General features: G+C 33.8%; 1 protein-coding gene across 1 annotated transcript in view; it reads right to left on the bottom strand.

The window, feature by feature from the left end:
• The window catches only part of LOC123663584, a 64,687-nt gene that overhangs the window by 10,879 nt on the left and 32,203 nt on the right, over positions 1-21,605 (bottom strand). Inside the window, exons 3-8 of the mRNA XM_045598254.1 lie at positions 15,088-15,220; positions 12,786-12,997; positions 11,528-11,674; positions 9,245-9,357; positions 7,944-8,058; positions 6,126-6,240 (exon numbers count right to left, since the gene is read on the bottom strand). Coding sequence (XP_045454210.1) covers positions 6,126-6,240; positions 7,944-8,058; positions 9,245-9,357; positions 11,528-11,674; positions 12,786-12,997; positions 15,088-15,220 — 835 coding nt within the window. The remainder of the gene's footprint in view (positions 1-6,125; positions 6,241-7,943; positions 8,059-9,244; positions 9,358-11,527; positions 11,675-12,785; positions 12,998-15,087; positions 15,221-21,605) is intronic.

The raw sequence follows: 21,605 nt of genomic DNA, 5'->3' as shown, positions 1-21,605 counted from the left end.
TTAAGACGGTTAAGATGTTTGCCTCCCTTTTTAGAAAAAAAACCTCACAATTACTTCACATAAATTACATATCATTGTATAGATAATTGCTTGCTCTATCGGCGTCAATAACTAAAAAAAAATATTGCTTTTAATTTGTAAACTAACTAATTATTAAAATTATATATATGACGGCTTTAATTTTGAAACAACGTGAACATGATTGAGGGTCGGTAATTTTTTTTACTTATTTAGTGCGAATTATTCGCACGGGAATTACTAGTATACCTTTATTTCCATGGGCTCAGAAGTTATGTGAGTAAAACCGTGAGGTTACAGCTCGTGTAAAACGTATTTACACCTATCAAAATCAAAATTAAAATCAAAAACAGCTTTATTCAAATAGGCTCCAAGAGCACTTTCGAATCGTCATTTTACAAATTAAAACTTTAAAAATAAATTATTTTATTTGTAGAAGTAAAGCTACCACTGATTCAGAATGTAGATTCTGCAGAGAAGAATCGGCAAGAAACTCCGCAGTTACTCTTTTGTATAATAATATATAAAATGTGTTTTAGTACAAAATTAGAAACATGTTGCATAAAATACAGCGTCACTAAGTCCACACATCTTTATCAACTATGTAATCCTGCACCGAGTAATAAGCTTTATCTATTAATTATTTTTTATAAAAACTGAATTTATGTTGAGACAATTCCGAAATTGTTTGTGGGATTTTATTATACATTACTATTGAATTGTAAACTGTAAAATGATGAAATTTAACGACTAGGGCAAAGGTCAAGGCAAACTTTATTCGATTTGCGGTCGATGGTTCGATTCCCGTTAATGACAAACGATAAAGGCCTCTAAGGCCTGTTAGAGATAATTTTGACGAAGACAAATGTGCTTGTGATTTGTCTTTGGACAATCTCTTTTACGTATTTTTTTTTTAACTAGGTTCAGTGATTGTGAATTGTATAAAGGAGTTTGTATTATAATTAATGTTTTTAATGTGTCTAAAATAAAAGGAACATTATATTTTTTTTTTAAATTACACTAAGATAACAAAATGGCGTGTAATTTTGTTTATAATACACAAAGAGAAAAAATTCTATAGAGCATTAAAACAATTATCTTTTATCAAGTTAACATAACGTAATGACGCGGGTGTATTTTGTTTAAAACTGACAAGTAATCTTAATATATATAAATCTCGTGTCACAATGTTTGTCCTTAATGGACTCCTAAACCACTTAACCGATTATAATAAAATTCGCACACCATGTGCAGTTCGATCCAACTTAAAAGATAGGCTATATTTTATTTTGATATATTATGTTATTTTATATATTCATTTATATTTTATATTATGTTATTTATTATATTTCAGAAAAAAATAAGGTGATACGAAGTTCGCCAGGTCAGCTAGTTAGTTTTATAAAGTATTAAAACGAATTTGATCTTACAAGATGGTAGTCGTCGAAATCCATCCATACAACCACAAATCAACATCACTCATTAGTTGAACACCATTTTATCACTAACTTACTCGCTAACTCACAAACAAAATAATAATTAACAACTTTTTTTAATTAAATAATATTTACCAACTGTGTTTATTTGAGTTATTATTACTTAATTATTATAAAGTTTTTCAGATATTTAAATTCATGATTTTATTTAATTTAACTAAATTTCAAATTATTTATTAATCAATATAACAATTAAATGTATTAACGAAGCGTTCCAACGCGACTTAGTAACGTTAACTGAACGAGGAAAACAAACTGAAGTCATCGTTTACCGGGAACGGAGTTCGTCATCTATCTAAAACTGGGTGAATTCAATTCATATTATAATTATTCATCTTATGGCGTATTTAGATGACAGTTGAAATGTTATGGTACCTAAGATTTGAGCACATGTGCTGATTTTTTTTTTTGTATGATTGACTCTGAGAAGTCATTTTACGCATCATCTTACTAGCAATGCCGCGCGGTTTTACCCCTATAATTTCTAATCCAGTGGGAAGGTTATTAGGTAGGCCAGATATTAGATAGCGTATATATTATTCTGAATTTCCAGTTATCTACGTTCCAAGTTTCATTACAATCAATTAAGAAGCTTTTGCGTGAAAGGTTGTCAGACATCTATCGCATCTAGGTAGGGCAGAAAACCTTAAAAATGAAATCCTGCATCAAGGGTTTAGAAACACCAAATACAAACACATACGCACAAACACACATACACACAAACACACATACACACAAACACACATACACACAAACACACATACACACAAACACACATACACACAAACACACATACACACAAACACACATACATACATTACATACCACGACAGATCAGTAGCACCTAGACCAAAACAACTAACCAAAATTAAAACTCAATTTCCGTGAACCACTGCGCTAAAAAGGCTGTTAATAACCCATCACTCATCATCACCATCTTCACTTCAGCCTATCGCAGTCCACTGCTGGACATAGGCCTCTACAAGTTCGCGCCGAAAATGGCGTGAACTCATGAGTGTTGCCCATAATCACCACGCTGGGCAGGCGGGTCGGTGACCGCAGGGCTGGCTTTGTCGCACCGAAGACGCCGCTGCCCGTCTTCGGCCTGTGTATTTCAAAGCCAGCAGTTGGATGGATATCCCGCCATCGGTCGGCTTTTTAAGTTCCAAGGTGGTAGTGGAACGGTATTATCCCTCAGTCGCCTCTTACGACACCCACGGGAAGAGAGGGGGTGGCTATATTCCTTATTGCCGTAGCCACACAGCTACTACACAGCTAATACCTACTGGGTATTGTTTGTGGAATTTCTAATTTATGATAGTTCATATATTTGCTGCAATATTTAATATTGTACGCGTGAAACTAAATTGAATGTCGGAAATACGATAATAACGAATAACCACAAACAACAAGGTTAACCTCACAAATATCAGTCATTAGCGGATATCGAACTCGCGACCTCAACGGTCAGGACGATTTTTAACGTTGATGAATCACTAAAAATAAATACATGATGACAGAATTAAGAGTTGATTTGTTTATTGAAATGTTTCAGCCTTTGACATTATTAAATCCATTTTCCCAAAATTAATTTTGAGTATGACACTCTGATGACTCACATAGGGTAATATTAAAAAGCTATAATTAATCATTGAATGCGACTTAAAGCTTTTAATGGAGCCTAAATAGCATAGATGATTTGACAAATATCACGATTCAATCGGTCCAGACTTCAAACATAATCAAATTTTGAAGTCCCTAAATATTATCTATGTAAACATTTTTGAATATCATATCAAAAATCGACCGCTCCAGCGGGGATCGAACCCGCGTCTCCGACTGACCGTGTCGGCGCTCTAGCCAATTAAGCTATGGAACGATGTACCCGCTAGATCGAAATTCTTGATATGATGATTTTTTATATTCGCTATTGCGGTCGATTTTTGATATGATATTCAAAAATGTTTAGAATTCCTAATGTGTGGGTAACACAAAAATAAAATCGTACATATTATCTACGAGTATGTACTATAAAGATGTCAAGCGTTGTTAAACATCATAGTCTGATAAATAATGTAACGAAAAAGCCAAAATTAAAGATTAAAGTCGTAAGGATGAAGTCATCTGTTTCTGCAAAATGATTCGGTACCAAAAAATTAACAAACGCGTGTAATAGTTTTATATGTGTGACTTTTCTAAATATATTATCACAGTAGCCTTTCGCAGTCCACTGCTGGACATAGGCCGCCAAAAGCTCGCGCCAAAAACGGCGTGAATTCATGTGTTTATTAAATTAAAGTTACAAATTTAAAATGCACAATTCTAGACAGTTCTAGAACTGCTGGTCTGAAGTTAAACTATTGTAAAAAACGCACACCGATAGTAAAACAAATGTTTTATGTAATACAAATGGCATGGGCGACTAAGAGCTCGTGGATTAATATAATTAAAAAAATAATAAATGCTCATATCTTCTTACGACTCATGAAATTTTCAAGTTTAGGGTGTTAGATCTACAGTACTCTGACTTATTTCTTTAATAACATATATATATTTTATCTTCTGATATATTTATTTATTATTTATTTATTTATACTTTATTGTACACCACAACTATATTTTAAACGATAAACACATTTAAAAAACACTTACAGACTGTGAAGTACAATGGGCGGTCTTATGGCTATTTAGCCATTTCTTCCAGACAACCCAAATATAAAATCCATCACCAAGTACAGTATCTTTATTCTTATTACAAATATGCAAATAATATTATTATGGTTTTTGCATAATGCATAGCAAGATAAAGTATTCATTGTCCTTATCCATTTACGATATTTAGGAGTATAATAGTACAAGTAACATTTATACCCAAATTATTCTTTTTTTATGTCACTAGGTCGGCAAACAAGCGTACGGCTCACCTGATGGTAAGCGATTACCGTAGCTTATAGACACCTGCAACACCAGACGCATCGCAAGCGCGTTGCCGACCCAATCCCCAATCCCCCCAGGAGCTCTGGTCACCTTACTCACCAACAGGAACACAATACTGCTTGAAACATTGTTATTTTGCTGTGATCTTCTGTAAGGTCGAGGTACTACCCCAGTCGGGCTGCTCCATATTTTGAGCAGGAAATTCCTGCTGTGCCCTACCTTAGTTAAACTTAGTTATTCTAAAATTGTACCATATTTATAGTAGTATTATAGAGTAATATCACATGAATTCTAGAGTAACTGCTTTTTTCATTTATTAAAAATATGTTCCACTAAATCCGTGACTAAATCAAATCCTTACTAAAACCAATGCACTTATATTTCAACCAACATCGCCCAATACAGTAAATAACACAATTTTGGCACCCGAATACAACTTCCCATTATTAACAAATTATATGTCGCCAACCGTTCTACCAACATCTACAAAATTATTCTATTTATCTACTTAACTACTTTTGTGGGACAGAAAAATTAGACATGACAGAATAGATGGTCGATGAGTATAGAAGATTCTATTCGATACGTAATCAATTACTCAACCAAAAGCTTCTGCATTTAGTATTCAGTAACAATTACTTTACATTTCCCCAACGCTAAGGACATGTCTAATTTCTCTAGACCGTTAAACCTATTTATTGGATCCAAGCACCAAACTCGGCCAAATCGATGGTCAATATACAAAACTTTGGCCAACGTAATCCAAAATAAACAAATATTGGCTATACTGCCGTGCTTAGGTAAAGGGCAGTAACCGTTTCTTACTTGTTTTGTAAAATTTAGATGCCTTTACATTTAGTTTTATACTACATACAACTTTATATTACTAAACCTATTTTTATTTTATTTTTATACGACAAAAGTCGGAAAATAAGTGTACGGTCCTGATGGTACGTGGTCACCATAGCCTATAGACAATTGCAAAACCTACTCCAAGTGCTCTGTTCACCTTACTCACAACAGGAACGCAACACTACTTAATAGTATTATTTAGCTGTGGTCTTCTGTAAGGTCGAGGTACATCCTCAGACGCTGGCTCCAGATTTTGAGCAGAAGATATCCTGCTGTGCTTTACCTCAAATATAACACTAAACCTACTTTATTAAGCCTGTATTGATGTCACGATACCATTTATTAAATTCAAAGAAATCCAAAACCTTGAATTAAATTTTCTCAGGTTTCGATGTTCATACTTCACTAACTTTTGACTAATAGTAAAAGAGCTCAAAAAGCTAAATAGACGTTTACTCGAGCGTCGTAGGGATCCATTGGATTTTAAAGATTAGATGCTAAAAAGTTTTTCTAACAATAATTGATTTTTTACTAATCTGATCAGTTATCCCAGACATTCGACACTATAAAGGCTCAAACATTGCTAAAGTACTTCACAAGGTGCAAAACTACCATTACGTTATTATGACGCGCTCGAGTACCTACCAAAAATTCCTGGTACGGCTCCCGTACTATAAACAAGGCAGTATAGTTTCACAATACCATTTATCAATCAAATCCAAATGTTTTAACCAAATTTTCTCTGACAATGATATATTTTACTGCATTTTACTTTTGCACGGCAGTATATGTCCAAAATCGGCTAAATTCGTCTATAATTACCTTTCTGCTTGGCCCGTGTGGCGTGTCGTGAGACGGGCGGTGTTCGCCCGAGGCTCTCGAGGTCAGTGTTGCTGCTCTGGTATGGGCTCGGTCTCTCGTCCAGTGCTGGGGGACCCTGGCCGCCAGAAATAATACTCTTGATACCAAACCAAATATTGGTAAACTCATTTACAATTTGGTCAAGCAGTGAAACACTCTTGACTAACTTTCGACTACATTTTTTGTTTTATCTTGCACATATCTGTTGGATATGTTTGTGATTCAACCATTGAATATGTCAGTACTCCTTGGTCGGCCAAGACCCTACTGACCTATCGTCTACGTATTCATTTTTTGGTTCAACAATAAAGTCTGTTCAACGAGAAGAGATACCAAATGTAAACAAAGCCCATTATTATTTCGTAGCGACGATGGAACAAACAAAATATAGTCTATCTCTTTCTATCTTGTTTGTTTATCTGCTGCACGTCTCTGCAAGGTCGAACGATATTTTAACTGGCCTTGAAAACTTGGGTTGTGGACGGTCCTTTGATTTTGTATTATTTTTTTTCATTCCGTGTCCTGAAGCGCTCCAGGTAATTTGTATATTTCTATAATTATTATTTAAGAAGTATCAAATCTTATATACATAATTATATTTAATTCAGTAATTATCAAAATATAAATATATTTAACATTTTAAAAATTTGTGTAAGTAAAAAAAAGGTTACAAAACCCTGCATAGTTGATGCCCTGCATGGTATTACGCTGTACCTTCTGAATCAATTGTAGTCAATAATTGTTTAACCGCGCCAATCTCAGGAATTACTGGTTCGAATTGAAAAATTATTTTTGTGCTGGACAGTTTATTTATCTAGGAATGACATTACGCTTCGACCAATAGGAGCTGATCATAAATAAGAAATGTTACGAAAACGGGAAAAAAAATATTTTTTCTTTGAGGGCGTTGAGCGTTCGGTTGAAGCTACCCAAATATTATGTATGATGAATAAAAAGTTCTAAAAAAGTACGCGATAACTTATTTCATCTGTTAAGGTTAACTCATTAGAACCTTTTTTTATTGTAATCAAGTTTGTTCAAAAATTATACATTATTTGCGAAGTTAGTTTAAAAGACACGATACAAATCCTTATACGTTATTCATAACAAGTATTTACGTTTGAACAAAATCGTCTTTGACATCATTCGATTTCAATGCTTATCTTAGGATATCAGTTTAAAATTAACTTTCCAACAAGCAACGAATTGATTGATCGCAAAAAATTAATTATATTCCATTATTATTAGCCAGACATAAGAATACTTACGAATGAAAAATACTACATCAACAAGGCAATTTTTAACCGACTTCGAAAAAAGGAGGAGGTTACTCAATTCGACCGTATATATATGTTAGGGAATAACTTCGTCGTTTATGAACCGATTTTGATAATTCTTTTTTTGTTGGAAAGGGAATATCCATGGTGTGGTACCACAATAAGTAAGGAAACCAGGATCTGATGATGGGATTCCAGAGAAATCGAGGAAAACTCTCGAAAATCCGCATAACTTTTTATCACATTTAAATTTCATCGAGATCTGATTACAACTTTTGGAGTAATCTTTGATAATGCGTATTTACTTGACTATTTTTTCGTCTACCCACGTTGTATTACTTGTCGATATAATTGATGTCGGTTTTTCTTCGTTTGCCTGCAAACACAATTATATTAAGAGCAATTTTGCCTTTCTTTAAAATATTTTTGTACAATTTTCCTATTTTAATGCGGGTGAAACCGTGCAGCACCATTAGTCGAGTACAAATCGAAATTAACTCACAAGTTTGTATATAACAGATTGAATGTGCTTCAGCAGTTGCTTGGCGCCCTCCTCCGTCTCCTCTTGAAGTAAATATTGGTCGTGTTCAATTGTCAGCACTAGGGAGCGACTGAACCTGGTGAATAGAATGATAATATAGTTATCGATATTACTAGCTGACCCCGCAAACGTTGTTTTGCCATATATGTTATTAACACCCTTAACCCCCCCCTTCCTTATAACTTAGGGGTATGAAAAATAGATGTTGGCCGATTGTCAGACCTACCCGAATTGCCCATAAAATTTTATTAAAATTGGTCGAGCCGTTTCGGAGGAGTTCAATGTTTAACACCATGACACGAGAATTTTATATATTAGAGATATTGTAGCAACTCTTTTTTTTTTTTTTTAATTTAATTGTTTCATAATGCCCGTATTGATTTTTGAATTTCTTTATTGATTACTTTTTTTTTCTTCCAGCGGCTGTTAATCAATTTATAGTAATGGTTTAGTATTATTATTAATTTTTTGATATGGAGCTATTAATGTGAAGCATCTCTTCTGAACTTTGTTATATGTTCTTTTTTAATATCGGAAACTATTTTTGGTTAAGTGATACTATTGTGTTTTATATTTCTGTATATTGACGTAATACCGTTTGTTTCTAAAATATGATAAAATAAAAATAAATAAAATAAAACTTGTCTAGTTATCAAAATTGTAATAATAATAATTTCGTTTATAATATTATTTATAAATATTAATTTATACATTTAATCAAGTTTGTTTAGTGTTTAAATAGCGAATTTTTTATAAGTGTTTGATATTAATATTAGAGATTTTGAAATATTCTTCAAGTATTCAAATCAATGTATATTATGCATTAAAAATACTATAAATAGTAACCTTAATAAATCCTTAATTAACATAACAAAAAAAATTTAAATTCCATACAAAAAAAGTTGTAATAATTACTGTGACTGATACTAGATGTCGCCCATTACCTAACTACGTTTTGGTGAAAACAAAATTTTCCTATCTAGTTAAAAAAACTCATGAACATTCTAACAAAGAAGACAACTTTTAGCAAAGAAGATAAAGAAGGAAACCCCTGGCCACCCGTGGTTACCACACGACTGAAGTAAAACTACGCAACGTAACTCTCCCCCTTTCTATCTTCACTAACATATCTCCCTCTCAACATCCGTTCGCTTCTTCCGATCACGCTTTTCGTAACCCCTTCTTCACGCACTCACCAGCTTACTCCCCAAGTCGAGCGTGCATAAAGTTTTACTTCAAAGATAAAATATAGTTGGACTAACCTCCTTGTATGCATCTGTATACACTGCACGATGTGAGCGTTGAGCAGAGGCAGAACCAGTTCAGCGCGAGGCGCCGTCGGGCTTGGAGGCGTATTTAGAGGCTTCGGTAGCTTCTGGAAATAATTATAATGATACGTTGATTTCATACAATGTCCATACAATAGAAACAGCGTACAGATGACTAATTACAATATTGATGTATCATAGGGCAGTTTGGAATGACTTTGTAATGTTAACATCTGAGACCTCAGTCCGCCCGTGACCATGGTTGCTGTAAAGCAGTGATTCCCAAAGTGGTCTATATCGACCCCTAGGGGTCTATGACAAATTGCAAGGGGTCTACGTCAGCGAAAAAAAATTTGGGGGTCCATGAAATGAAAATGGGGTTCCACGATAGTGGATCTCAACACATAATATCAAAACATAAATTATTTATAAAAGTACCTATGAAGTAAAAATTTTATTATATATGTTTATAAAATTGTGTAAGTTGTAGGGTGTTGGTATTCGCTTTGTGGTCGCAATACATTTTGAATACATTTTGATAATTTATTATTAAAGCATCAGGTTCATCCTTCTCACTAAAAATATTGACTTATTGCTTATGTTATTTTATTTATAGTTTATTTGTTTGTTTTGTTTTTATTTGTGTGTGTATGTTATATGATAATTATTATTTATTTATTTCATTATAATAGGTGGAATTCGCGTAAACATTTGAAAACAATAAATAAAGACAGTATACAAAATAATTACCTTAAATACAAATAAAAACAGAATCAAATATACTGGAAATGAAGCAATGTTAAAAATGACGTCACGTTGCTTTAACGATACTAGTGCTCCGCAGAGGTCAAAATTCGACTATAATTTAAGGATAGACTAACAATAAACAAAAGAGTATATATGCGTGTGTGTGTCAAATACATGGTGGTGTGTAATGTTAATTTATTGATTTAATATATTTTTATGCATAATTAAAAAAAAATACTATCATTCTGCGCTCTTTCTCTATATAAACTATAAGTGTACGAAATTTCATTCTCCTCCGTCCGCGCAATTTTCGAAAAAAGGGTACAAAGTTATTGCTTCACGTATTATTGTATATAGATAAGCCCTGTTCCTATATTCAAGAAGCGATTCGTTTTTTTGACGGACTGTACAATTTTGAAAATATCGAATTCGAAACCGGGCGGTACGTAAATAAATCGATTCCATTTTCTGAATATTGAAAATAGCCATAAATCTTCTTACAAACGACTCATTTTACGAGTATGTATTACACATTAGACAGTTCGTATGTAAAACGAATCGTTTGTTGAATATACAACCGACCGATAAATAATTGTCAATTATTGTTTGCTTTAGAACCGACATTACACAGAACACATGAAATAAGACACTTTACGTTTTACACTACATTTCATTGCCTCAGAATAGATTTTATCGAGAAAATATTTAATTATTTACTAATTGATATTATATTATCGTAGTACGGTAACAATTAAAGATTCGCGGTTTTAATGATTATTATTTAGCGTTTCATTAAAACTTCATAAAGGTTTTGATAACTTGATTGTCGATAAACTCTTATTCAACGGTGATATTAAAACAATATTAACAAAATTTTCAACCATTAACGTTTAGATTCAGATAAAGATTCTGTCAATATATGAACTAATCGACACCTTCTTGGCATCAAGGCTAGTCTAATACGGTCCTCACAAATCCGCACTACTTAAATATCCATAATATCATCGAGATTTATGATGTGTCTAAACTATTACGTATTTCTTGGTTTGCGTTCTTTCTCTGATCCCTGACCAGACACCAATAACATCGATTCTCGAGTGCACCAGCAACAATATCGTCTGATACCTGGTTCCTATATTTAGAAAACGATTCGTATTTTGGAAGAACCAATGAAATGATTCTATCATACGCTTCAGCCTGTAATATCCCACTACTGGGTTTAAGCCTCTTTCTCCATGTAGAAGAAGGATCAGAGCTTTATCCACCACGCTGCTCCAATGCGGGTTGGCGGACATATTCCCTACTATGAGTAACGATTGCTATCAGATGTACATGATAACAACCGGGACCGACGGCTTAACGTGCTCTCCGAGGCACGGTGGGGAGGCTCACAAGGACTGCACAAACACCCAGACCACGGCAAACACCTATTCTATCATGAACAAAACGAACCGTTTGATATAGGAACCGGGCAGAATTAGTAAAATTAGTAGTTAGAGAAGAATATCAAATATATACACATTAACTAACCGTAGCTAAGTATGTTCGTTTGTCCTTGTAGAAGACGAGAGCAGAGGTCGTCACGGTCAAGTAGCAGTCCGTCCAATTCTTCTTGCTCTTCTTGCCCCCTTCGAAAAACTTCGTCCTTTTTATTTGCCCTTCGTATACCACTGTTGCCTGAATGGAAAAAAATCGTTAGTCCAAATATATATTTCAAGTTTAATTTTTAGACATATTAAAGGTATTTTTTTTTAAATAAAACTATGTCGGAAAACGTATATATTATAGACCTCTGCAACACCAGAAGCATTGCAAATGCCTTGCCGACCCAATCCCCAATTCCCTCCAGGAGCTCTGATCACCTTACTCACCACGGGAACACAACTTGAAAACAGTATTATTTATCTGTGATCTTCAGTAAGGTCGAGGTACTTCCCCAGTTGGGCTGCTCCATGTTTTGAGCAGAAAATTTCTTACTGTGCCCTATTGTGCCTCATTTGCAAAGAATTCTAGTGTGGTAATTTAGCATAACTAAGCTTTTGGATAATTGAAGAACTCAATTGACCATTGTGAAGGAAACATTTCGTGATTAAAATTGTTCATAATTACATATGTGAATAGTTACAGACTATTACTTCTACTTCTAGACCATTATTCTAAGAAATGACTGTAAAATAGCCAAACGAATTCCAAAAATGCAAAACTTAATCAATTAATTTAGACGCGTTAGCGCAGCGGTTACAGCACTGGCTGTTGCGCTGGCGGACACGGGTTCGATCCTCTCTCACGACAGACATTTGTATTGGCCATATATATGTTTGGCGTGGTCTGGGCATTTGTGCTTGTGTATTGTGTGTGTTTTTCGGACCCCTGACACAGGAGATAATCCAACTAGGGGTCGTTGAGTGAAGCGTATATTTATTTCGACGTTTACGATTAAATTAATAGATAAAGAATTTCTATTTTATTTTAATTATGAAAAGTCGACAAAAAGGGATTATTTGCAAAATAAAAGCATTAAGTTTACCCCATGTCTTATGTTATAAGTTTAGGACTTCAAAAATTTTATCCATTAAAATAAGACACATTTTTGAAACGAATTTCAAATTTGTTTGTTCTTTTGAAGTCGGTTAAAAATACAGCCGAAACTCCGGTTCCGGTTTCAGCTAAGAAACCAGTTTCGGTCGGACACTACAAATTTTCTTAGTTAGCACTCGAACAGTCGAGATTATATCTCATTATGTTGTCCTAAGTGATAGTTACGGATTCTAAGAAACTATTAATAGACCTCAGCCGGTTGCATCATCAGCCTCGGTGATGTCAACGGTGGTCGAGGCTTCTGCTTCGGCGCCACCATCGATCTGGACTTCCTCTCCTTCTTGGGGAACCCTCGCTCCCTCTCCCTGACCTCCACATCCAGACTATCCCCCGACGAACCGGTTTCTAGTGCCAGATGGTTGGGCCTCCGTGGCACGGCTAGAAGATTCTCTGTAGAACCTCCTGAAACGACATATGACTTTTATTAATTGTTGTTATAATTTTGTGGAGTTTAGATTTTTTTTTTCTTTAGTAACCAAAAAGTTTCACATAAACCTAAAAAATACCACTAAAGTAGATGTTAGGTTTGACAAATAAATATTACAAAATATTTTTTGCATGAAACTCGCAGAGTCTGACCCGACAAACATTGTTTCGTCTTTTTTTATGTCACTAGGTCGGCAAACAAGCCTGTACCTGATGGTAAGCGATTACCGTAGCTTATAGACACCTGCAACACCAGAAGCATCGCAAGCGCGTTGCCGACCCAATCCCCAATCCCCCCAGGAGCTCTGGTCACCTTACTCACCAACAGGAACACAATACTGCTTGAAAACAGTATTATTTTGCTGTGATCTTCTGTAAGGTCGAGGTACTACCCCAGTCGGGCTGCTCCATATTTTGAGCAAGAAATTTCTGCTGTGCCCTACCTCAGGTTAAGTCTTGCAAAATGACAAACGTGTGAAGTTAAAATAATCGTTACATTTTGTAAAATAATTCCAATTTACTGCACAATTTTCTTAATTTTTTATTTCATAAAAACCTTTTACAAATTTTAGAAAATAAAGAATTATAGCTGAATTGGTCCAGTCGCTCCCAAATTTAGCGCTTAGCAACATGTAACGACTTATTTTCATTTATATGGATAACATAATTAATATTTAGTTTGTAAATGACGTCGTAATGTTCATGTAAAATACGAAAAAAACGCATATTATTCTTACACCGATAATATTAAACAATGTAAAGGCCTTTCTCATCCAACGACCGTAACGCCTTAGCTAACAAATGGTACTTTAAATGTCTACAATAAGAACTTAGCCGACATCAAAAATAAGAGATTAAAATTTCAATTCCATCAGTAATAAATACTAAATAATGTCCTATAACTCGGTCACCAACGCGCCTGCCCAACGTGGTGACTATGGGCAAAACACACGAGTTCAGGCCATTTTTGGTGTGAACTTATTGAGGCCTATGTCCAGCAGTGGACTGCGATAGGCCTATGTGTGTGTGTATGTGTGTCCTTTAATTGTATATGGACATTCGTTACCCGAAAGAAAGATAAGTAATAACATTGATTGTTGAATGACAAACGACGAATGGGAATCTTTTTATGATATCAAGGAAATTGTGGAACTTAATTATACTTAAAATAAAACGACAAGGACAAATTCTGTAGAATGGAGATGTCTGGGAGTTTGTTGAGTTTTTTGAGGGCACTATATAAGTAATACTGAAGCTAATTTTTATTTTTATTTTGCCCATTTTTCGTGTTTCGGTTGGCTCATCACGCCACTACTATTTCACAGATTTCAATGAAACTTTGTATGATTTGAGTCCATACTATTAACTACGATATTAGGTTATTATAATTTCGAAATTACGCACTGTTCACTTGAGACTGAGGATAAAATCCAAAATACACTATTTTACAAATAAAGAAAATCGATAGACATTATAAAATGTTACCATGAAGCTTCAATCTGTGGCCGCACTGTACTGTTTGCGGTTTGCTCAAGGCTTAAGAGTATCAAAGTTAAACTATTAGAGAATTCATCATTACTTAATTACAAGTTCGTAAGGTTGTTGAACCATAATCCTAATCTTATGAAAATACCCTACATCCTTTACCGATGACAAATAAATCTTGAGACATAAAACATAGCGACTTATATTCATCACTGCTATGACGTAAATAGCTCTGTAAGGCATTTACGCTACTAGTAAAGACGAGGCGTTGGCGTAGCTGTCATAGGGATATATATTTATATCTTTGTCCTGGTCTGGGCGTTTGTGCTTGTGTATTTTGTGTTTTTCCGGACCCTTGGCACAGGAGGAATTCGTACTAAGGACCATTTAGTGTAAAACGTTTGTTTTTTAATTAAGTTTGAAAATGGTTTGGTCCATATTCAAACCAGCTTCGGTAGTACCAAAGCAGCATCATCAGCAATGCTCATGATAATTTTTGTGCTTCTGGACGTTTGTAGTGTATGTTCGGATTTACAACAAAGAAAACAGACAGAGTCGTAGTGTAGGGTAGGGTAACTTACCAAGTCGTTTGGAGACCCATAACGGTGGGCTTTCGCAGTTCGCCTTATTGAAACTCCTCTCTAGATCGATACGACTTCGCTCCGACGTCGGCGACCAGTTCCAAGACTTGGCCGGGACATCTTGCAGGGTATCCTGGAAAGGATAGAATACTCTTTAATGAAGTATCTTTACTTACGTAGGAAAATATTTATACATTCAATCGAAAACTAATAAAACTAAGTAAATTTTTTATTACAACGCTAGGATTGTGACATTTTGACACGATTTTTTGACAGTTCAGTTCTATTTTTTTTAAAGTATATATTGAGCAGGTTTAGGCTATAAAAATCACATTACCACAAACTCAAATCAGTTTGAAATCACGCTAGTTAGGACTGCAACCAAAATTATAAAACATGATATTGCTATCAAATGTTAATAAAAACGACCTTTTCAAAAAAGTCCAATTTTTTCGATAGTATTTATTCTTCTTTTTCTTCTTTAGTGCTTTTGATAGCATTATATTTGTAATACCTATGTCAAAAACCAAAAAGATATAGAATGACAACTGACCTAATATTATGATACGATTGTAATACCATCCTCGTGTTTCAGAGAATTATTTAGCAAGCGCTCATTTGAATTTTACAATTTATTGTTCACTAACTGTGCCCACGACTTCGTCCGCGTGAAATAGTAACTTTGGACAGCATTTTTTGGATATATCTTTTGGTTTATTTTGGATTATAAGCACCGTTGATTGGGTATTTACATGTTCAATTGATTCTTTAAATTGGCATAACTTTTTTATTTATGAACCGAATGACATGAAACAAACACCAAATTTTAAGTGAAGCTTACCAAAATATATTAGAGTTAGTCACGTCTAAATCGAATTAGGCATTTCTGAGATTAGCGTGCACAAACGCACAGAAAAACATTTTTATTATATGTATTGTTATATATATTATGACTTTTCTTTCTTCTTTTTTAAAAACCCCGCCTGTTTTAGAAATTATATTTTAAAATGTTATTTGTTAAATATAATACATATATTTGACGACTTCATGAAAGGAGGAGGTTCTCACTGTAGTTTTTTTTCCATAACTTTATACTGGGTGTATAGATTTTTAAGTTTGTTTTTTTTTTTTATTAGAAAGCTGGCGCTTTTCGTGACCTATTTAAATTTGAGTGAGATCTGTCAATTGGTTTTTGAATTATCCCTAATTTTAATGTGTGTGATTTAAGTCGATTTTTTTGTACGAAAACAATATAATTTGTTTTATGTGCATTTTTAATACTTAAAAACCTTTGACGAAGTAATTAATTTGTATTGTTTACAATACATCGGCTCGGTCCCACGCGCTTTCATTTCCGATTAATAGCCGAGTATCGAAAATCGAGAAGTTTTCTAATTAAATTTAACCTCAAAACTTCAATCATAAATGACGTAATTATACCGTTTCGACGACAAAATAACGTAAACAAATTGTACAATACTAAATATGGAAATTGTTTGAAGATCAGAGTTGTTTTTACAAAACTAAATATTAAACGACGCGTTGGCGCAACGATCACATTACTGTTTTTGTGGCTATTGCGCTGGCGGTCGAGGGTTCGATCTCCGCACATGGCAAACATTTTTATTGACCATACAGATGTTTGTCGTGGTCTGGGCGTTTGTGCTTGTGTATTGTGTGTGTTTCCGGACCCCCGACACAGGAGACTACCCCCCCCCCTACTGGGGGCCGTCGAGTGTGAAGCGTTTGTTTATTTTATTTATTTATTTAAAACATGTAGTTTATATCCCAGCCTAGGGTAGCAACAATTTAACATTAAGAAACATGCACAAACATTTAAAATCAATTTAACAAGCCTTAACAAGGCTCAAACCCAATACTGGTTTGTATCAATATCAAAATAAAAATCAAAAACAACTTTATTCAAATCATCATGAGCACCTTCGAGTCGTCAATTTACAAATTAAAACTTTAAAGTGATTTTTATTATTATTGTAAAATTAAAGCTACCACCGATTCGGAATGTAGATTCATTTTGATGTACAACCATTTAAATGTACAATGTAAAACATTAAAATTTCGATATCAACCGCAGTTTTCCTTGTAAACGCCATATGTAATGTCCACGTAATACACTTAATGAAGTATTTTATTATATTTATGAATTGTAATAAATGTTTTACTTGCTCGACTTAAAAAAAAAATATCCCGAAAATAGTATTAACAACTCCATACTATGTCTTTTTTAATACAACTAAGTCGGTAAACAAGATGCTATCATATCACCTGATAGATAATAAGCGATTATCCTAGTTTATAAATGCTTGCAACATCAGAAGCATAACAAGCGTGTTGGCGACCCCATCCCTAATCCCCTCAAGAGCTTTTTTTTATACCACTAGGTCGGCAAACAAGCGTACGGCTCATCTGATGGTAAGCGATTGCCTTATTAGCTTAAAGACGCCTGCAACATCAGAAGCATCGCAAGCGCGTTGTCGACCCTATCCCCAATCCCCCCTAGGAGCTCTGGTCACCTTACTCAACAACAGGAACACAATACCGCTTGGAAACAGTACTATTTAGCTGTGGTCTTCTGTAAGGTCAAGGTACTTCCCCAGTCGGGCTGCTCCACATTTTGAGCAGGATATTTCCCTATCTAACTTATCACATGTGTGTATATATGTATAATCAAACACTAGGCATATACAAAAAAACATATGACACTTACTGCCCTAAAAATATACATCATGACATCATTAAGCCCTATCTATCTGTCTGTATATCTGTTATCAATATCAAGTGCGATTAGGTCCTTCCGCCCTAACTGCACACGCAAATTAAAAATAAGAGCCTTCAACCCTGTCTAAACTTAATACAATCAGCAAGAAATAAGAACTAACTGATAAATTATTTATTTGTTGTGTGAAAATCTATTTAAGTTTTAATAAAAAAAATACATTTATCATAAAATAGATATTGCAGGCGGCGCCACTGTCGCAATATTCTGTCTCTTTCATTCATGTTAGGTAAACGCAAATTTGTCACCAGATTCGCAGAGGAAATGATTATTATCGTATTATTTATCATTTATAATACAATTAAAATCTTATAAATTATATGAATATAGTCACGGTAATGTATATTGTGAATTTATTTTATCAAACAATATTAATTATTAAAATATACAATTTAATTGTCTTTAAAAGTTTGAATGTGTCAATAAAATACCCGCACAAATAAAGAAAAACACTATCATTTTCTACACATAAATTGCTTTGATAGATTCGAAGATATAATTAAAACATTATAAAACAATTAGTTGCAAATAAATAAATTAAAAATATAAATACCTCCCGGAACCAAGTCTTTCCACGTTTCAAATTAAACATTATCACTCAAAAAACTCAAAAAGTCCTCTCCATTTTAATATCACAACACTCCACAAGTTACAATGTTATAAACTACAAATAATAAATAAATTATATTTTCAACGTGACACGACGCACTGACAGCCGTGGCGGAATAAACGCTGCAATGCTATTGCGTAGTGACGCGCTTGCAACATCGATATTTCATCGTGAACCATTTTTTAACGTATTATAATTGTTGAATTAACGCAATATCCAACTTCGCGTATATTTTGTTAGAGATTGACCGTAATATAACCAGAAGTTATTATATAAATTAATTTACATTTTTATTCACATGACTTGGTAAATAGCACTTGTTTTTTATGTTTCTATGGATGTAATTGTGTACCATCTTCGCACGGGTACGACTTACTAACGGAGAAAATGAGTACGCTTGTTTTGTTGTTATGAAATATGTAACAGATTATCAAAATAAAAGTGGCATTTTGAACGAGGTTTTAATTAAGTAACATTTAGTTTAGCAATTTTCGAAAAGCAAAGAAAAGAAGGAAGTGTGTCCTAGAAGAAATTTAACTAAAATTGTAAGCTAAAGTTCTACTACCTATTACATTATATATGTTTTTAATTAAAATCTCTAAGCGTTAAACACTGCAACGAAGCAATGTGAAGTTGATCACCAAACAATAGGACCTACATAAATTTTGACAATACATAAAACAGTAAAAATATAAAGTATAACTTTTCGTCAATCACTAAAACATTTAACAAATAAAATTTACGTATTCTATTTTGAAAAATCATAACACGATTCCTTAATTAGCTCCAATTCAATCTTATTACAAATGCCTGTCTGTTTGTCCGTTTGCTAAACGACTTGTCTCTAAAAAAAAAAATTGTGAAATTCCTGTTTAGTTTATTGAAACAAAGTTAGACAATAATACATCACGTTACAACACATACAAGTGAAGCGGTTACCATAAATATGAGAGACTGTACGGTTCATATAGTTAAATAGTATATATACATGTATGTGTTCTGTAATTGTTTGTATATCAATTATGGTGGTAAATCTGTGACTGGTCTGGGGGATTTTTTTTTGTGATGTTATTACTAATACAGCGCACCATTATTACAGTCTCAGTATAAGGAAAAGTTAAATGTAAAACGGTATGTCTGCCGACCGTAATGAGCTTATTTTCATATCGATACAAATTTAATAACTTCATTATTAATAAAATTATAAATATCTTATTACATATATATAAATTACGCGTCACGTTGTTTGTCTGTGGTGGACTCCTAAACTACTTAACCAATTTTAATGAAATTTTCACCCCGTGTGCAGTATGATCCAACTTGAAAGATAGGCTATATTTTATTTCGATTAATGACTGCGAATTTTTGTATTGTAAAATTTAAAAAATATATAGAGGTACGAAGTTCACCAGGTCAGCTAATATTATATAAGTACCATGTCTTAGAAGCGATTTTAGTATTGTGAATTATTTTGTTAAATCGATTACGCTTATTTTACTAATTTATTTTCGTAAATTTCTAGTTTCACTGGTATGTCATCGGAAAATCATTATGACACACTGCAGGATTCATATGCTCCTACAAATATATTCTCCAAATAATTATTATCATATGATAATAATAATACGACAAAAGGTCTGCAAACCGACTGATAGCAGAATTACACCCTATTACACTGGAGAAATGCATCAGTACCTATAGTATTTTTCAAAGTAGTAGGGAACACCCTAAGTTCCCAAGGGTATTGATCTCTCTCGAGTTCTTAAATTTCTACAGTCACTATAAACGATTTTAATTCTAAGGGACTTCAGGAGTCATCTGTGACCATAGTGTCTGCAACGTCTCCGAAACAGTAGGGTATTGAAAAAGACTATGGTTTTAATTCCCGTTGAGTCAAAAGTATTGATCTCTTCTGCTGTATAAGATTTGGGTTGTAATGAATCTCCACTGTTCCACAATAATTTCAGGGTCTAAATTTATTTTAAAAAAAAATCCCTGCATGAGGGTTTTTTACGCTTTTTCCAGAAGAAGATTAAATTCACATTTATCATCTGAGAGATTTAGAGGAACCAGATTTGAATGAAACGGGAAGTTTCCAAAGATATACCAGTAGGTAATGACAGCTATATGCAGCTATAAGTAAAGAGAATCAGGGTAATTCAACTTCAAAGTCAGCAACACGTAAGCAACATTCCTGACGTTACAGACCTCCATAGAGTAATTTAACTGCTTACCATCAGGCGAACTAAGTTTGTTTGTCACTATACTGGTATAGGGAATTAGATCAGCGGAAATGATATTTTGTTATATTATATATCTCGTCAATTTAACACTGACACATTTTCAGTTGCAATAAATAAATATGTCCATCAAAATTTGCAATATATTGCCTGTTTACACACTGCCCTTTAGTCAAAGATTGTCTAAGGATAAAAACGTGAGAGGTAAGAAAATATTGGTAAAACGACAGTACCAGTATTGTTTATAGGTTAGTTTTAGGTAAAAAGCACTAAACATTTTTCACTGCTTGTAGGTAAATTTTTTGAATATTTTGAAATATACTTAACTGTCTTTCTCCTAAGCATTACAAAGTAGGTAATCTTTCAACTGCCGACTGTTAGTGTATTATAAATATATCGATTAAAACAAAAATTCACATGAATGCACAGCACTACGGGCCGTTATCACCGGCGGTCGACGAATCGACGTTAGGGAAACGTTCTTGTTATCTTAGCTTTATTACGCGTACACTGATTACTGGCGGCATTCAATGAAGCCAATATTAATGCAATTTGATATTTACATCATATGAAACTAAAAAAACATTCGTGCAAAACAATCAAGGATTGCTTTTGACTTACACATTAATATGTCACAACTTCACAAGTGAAATGCGTAGAAAAACAAGTAAGTTGGAGTTTTGTGCTTCCACTTCATCTTTCCTGACACTGCTCTTGCCTTTAGCTTGATTTTGCACATTTTACTTGCATACTCTAAGCTTGCATATCCTTTACTTGCATACAAGCTACTAGCACATTTTGATTTAATATTTACTTCAGGCTTCACATTATTCAGAAATATTTTTCTTTGTGATGTAACCATGTTATCAGT

This window comes from Melitaea cinxia, chromosome 20 (genome assembly GCF_905220565.1).
Source record: "Melitaea cinxia chromosome 20, ilMelCinx1.1, whole genome shotgun sequence".
NCBI lineage: Eukaryota > Metazoa > Arthropoda > Insecta > Lepidoptera > Nymphalidae > Melitaea > Melitaea cinxia.
The sequence above is the reverse complement of the archived record's forward strand: the minus strand, read 5'-3'. Positions and strand labels throughout refer to the sequence as shown.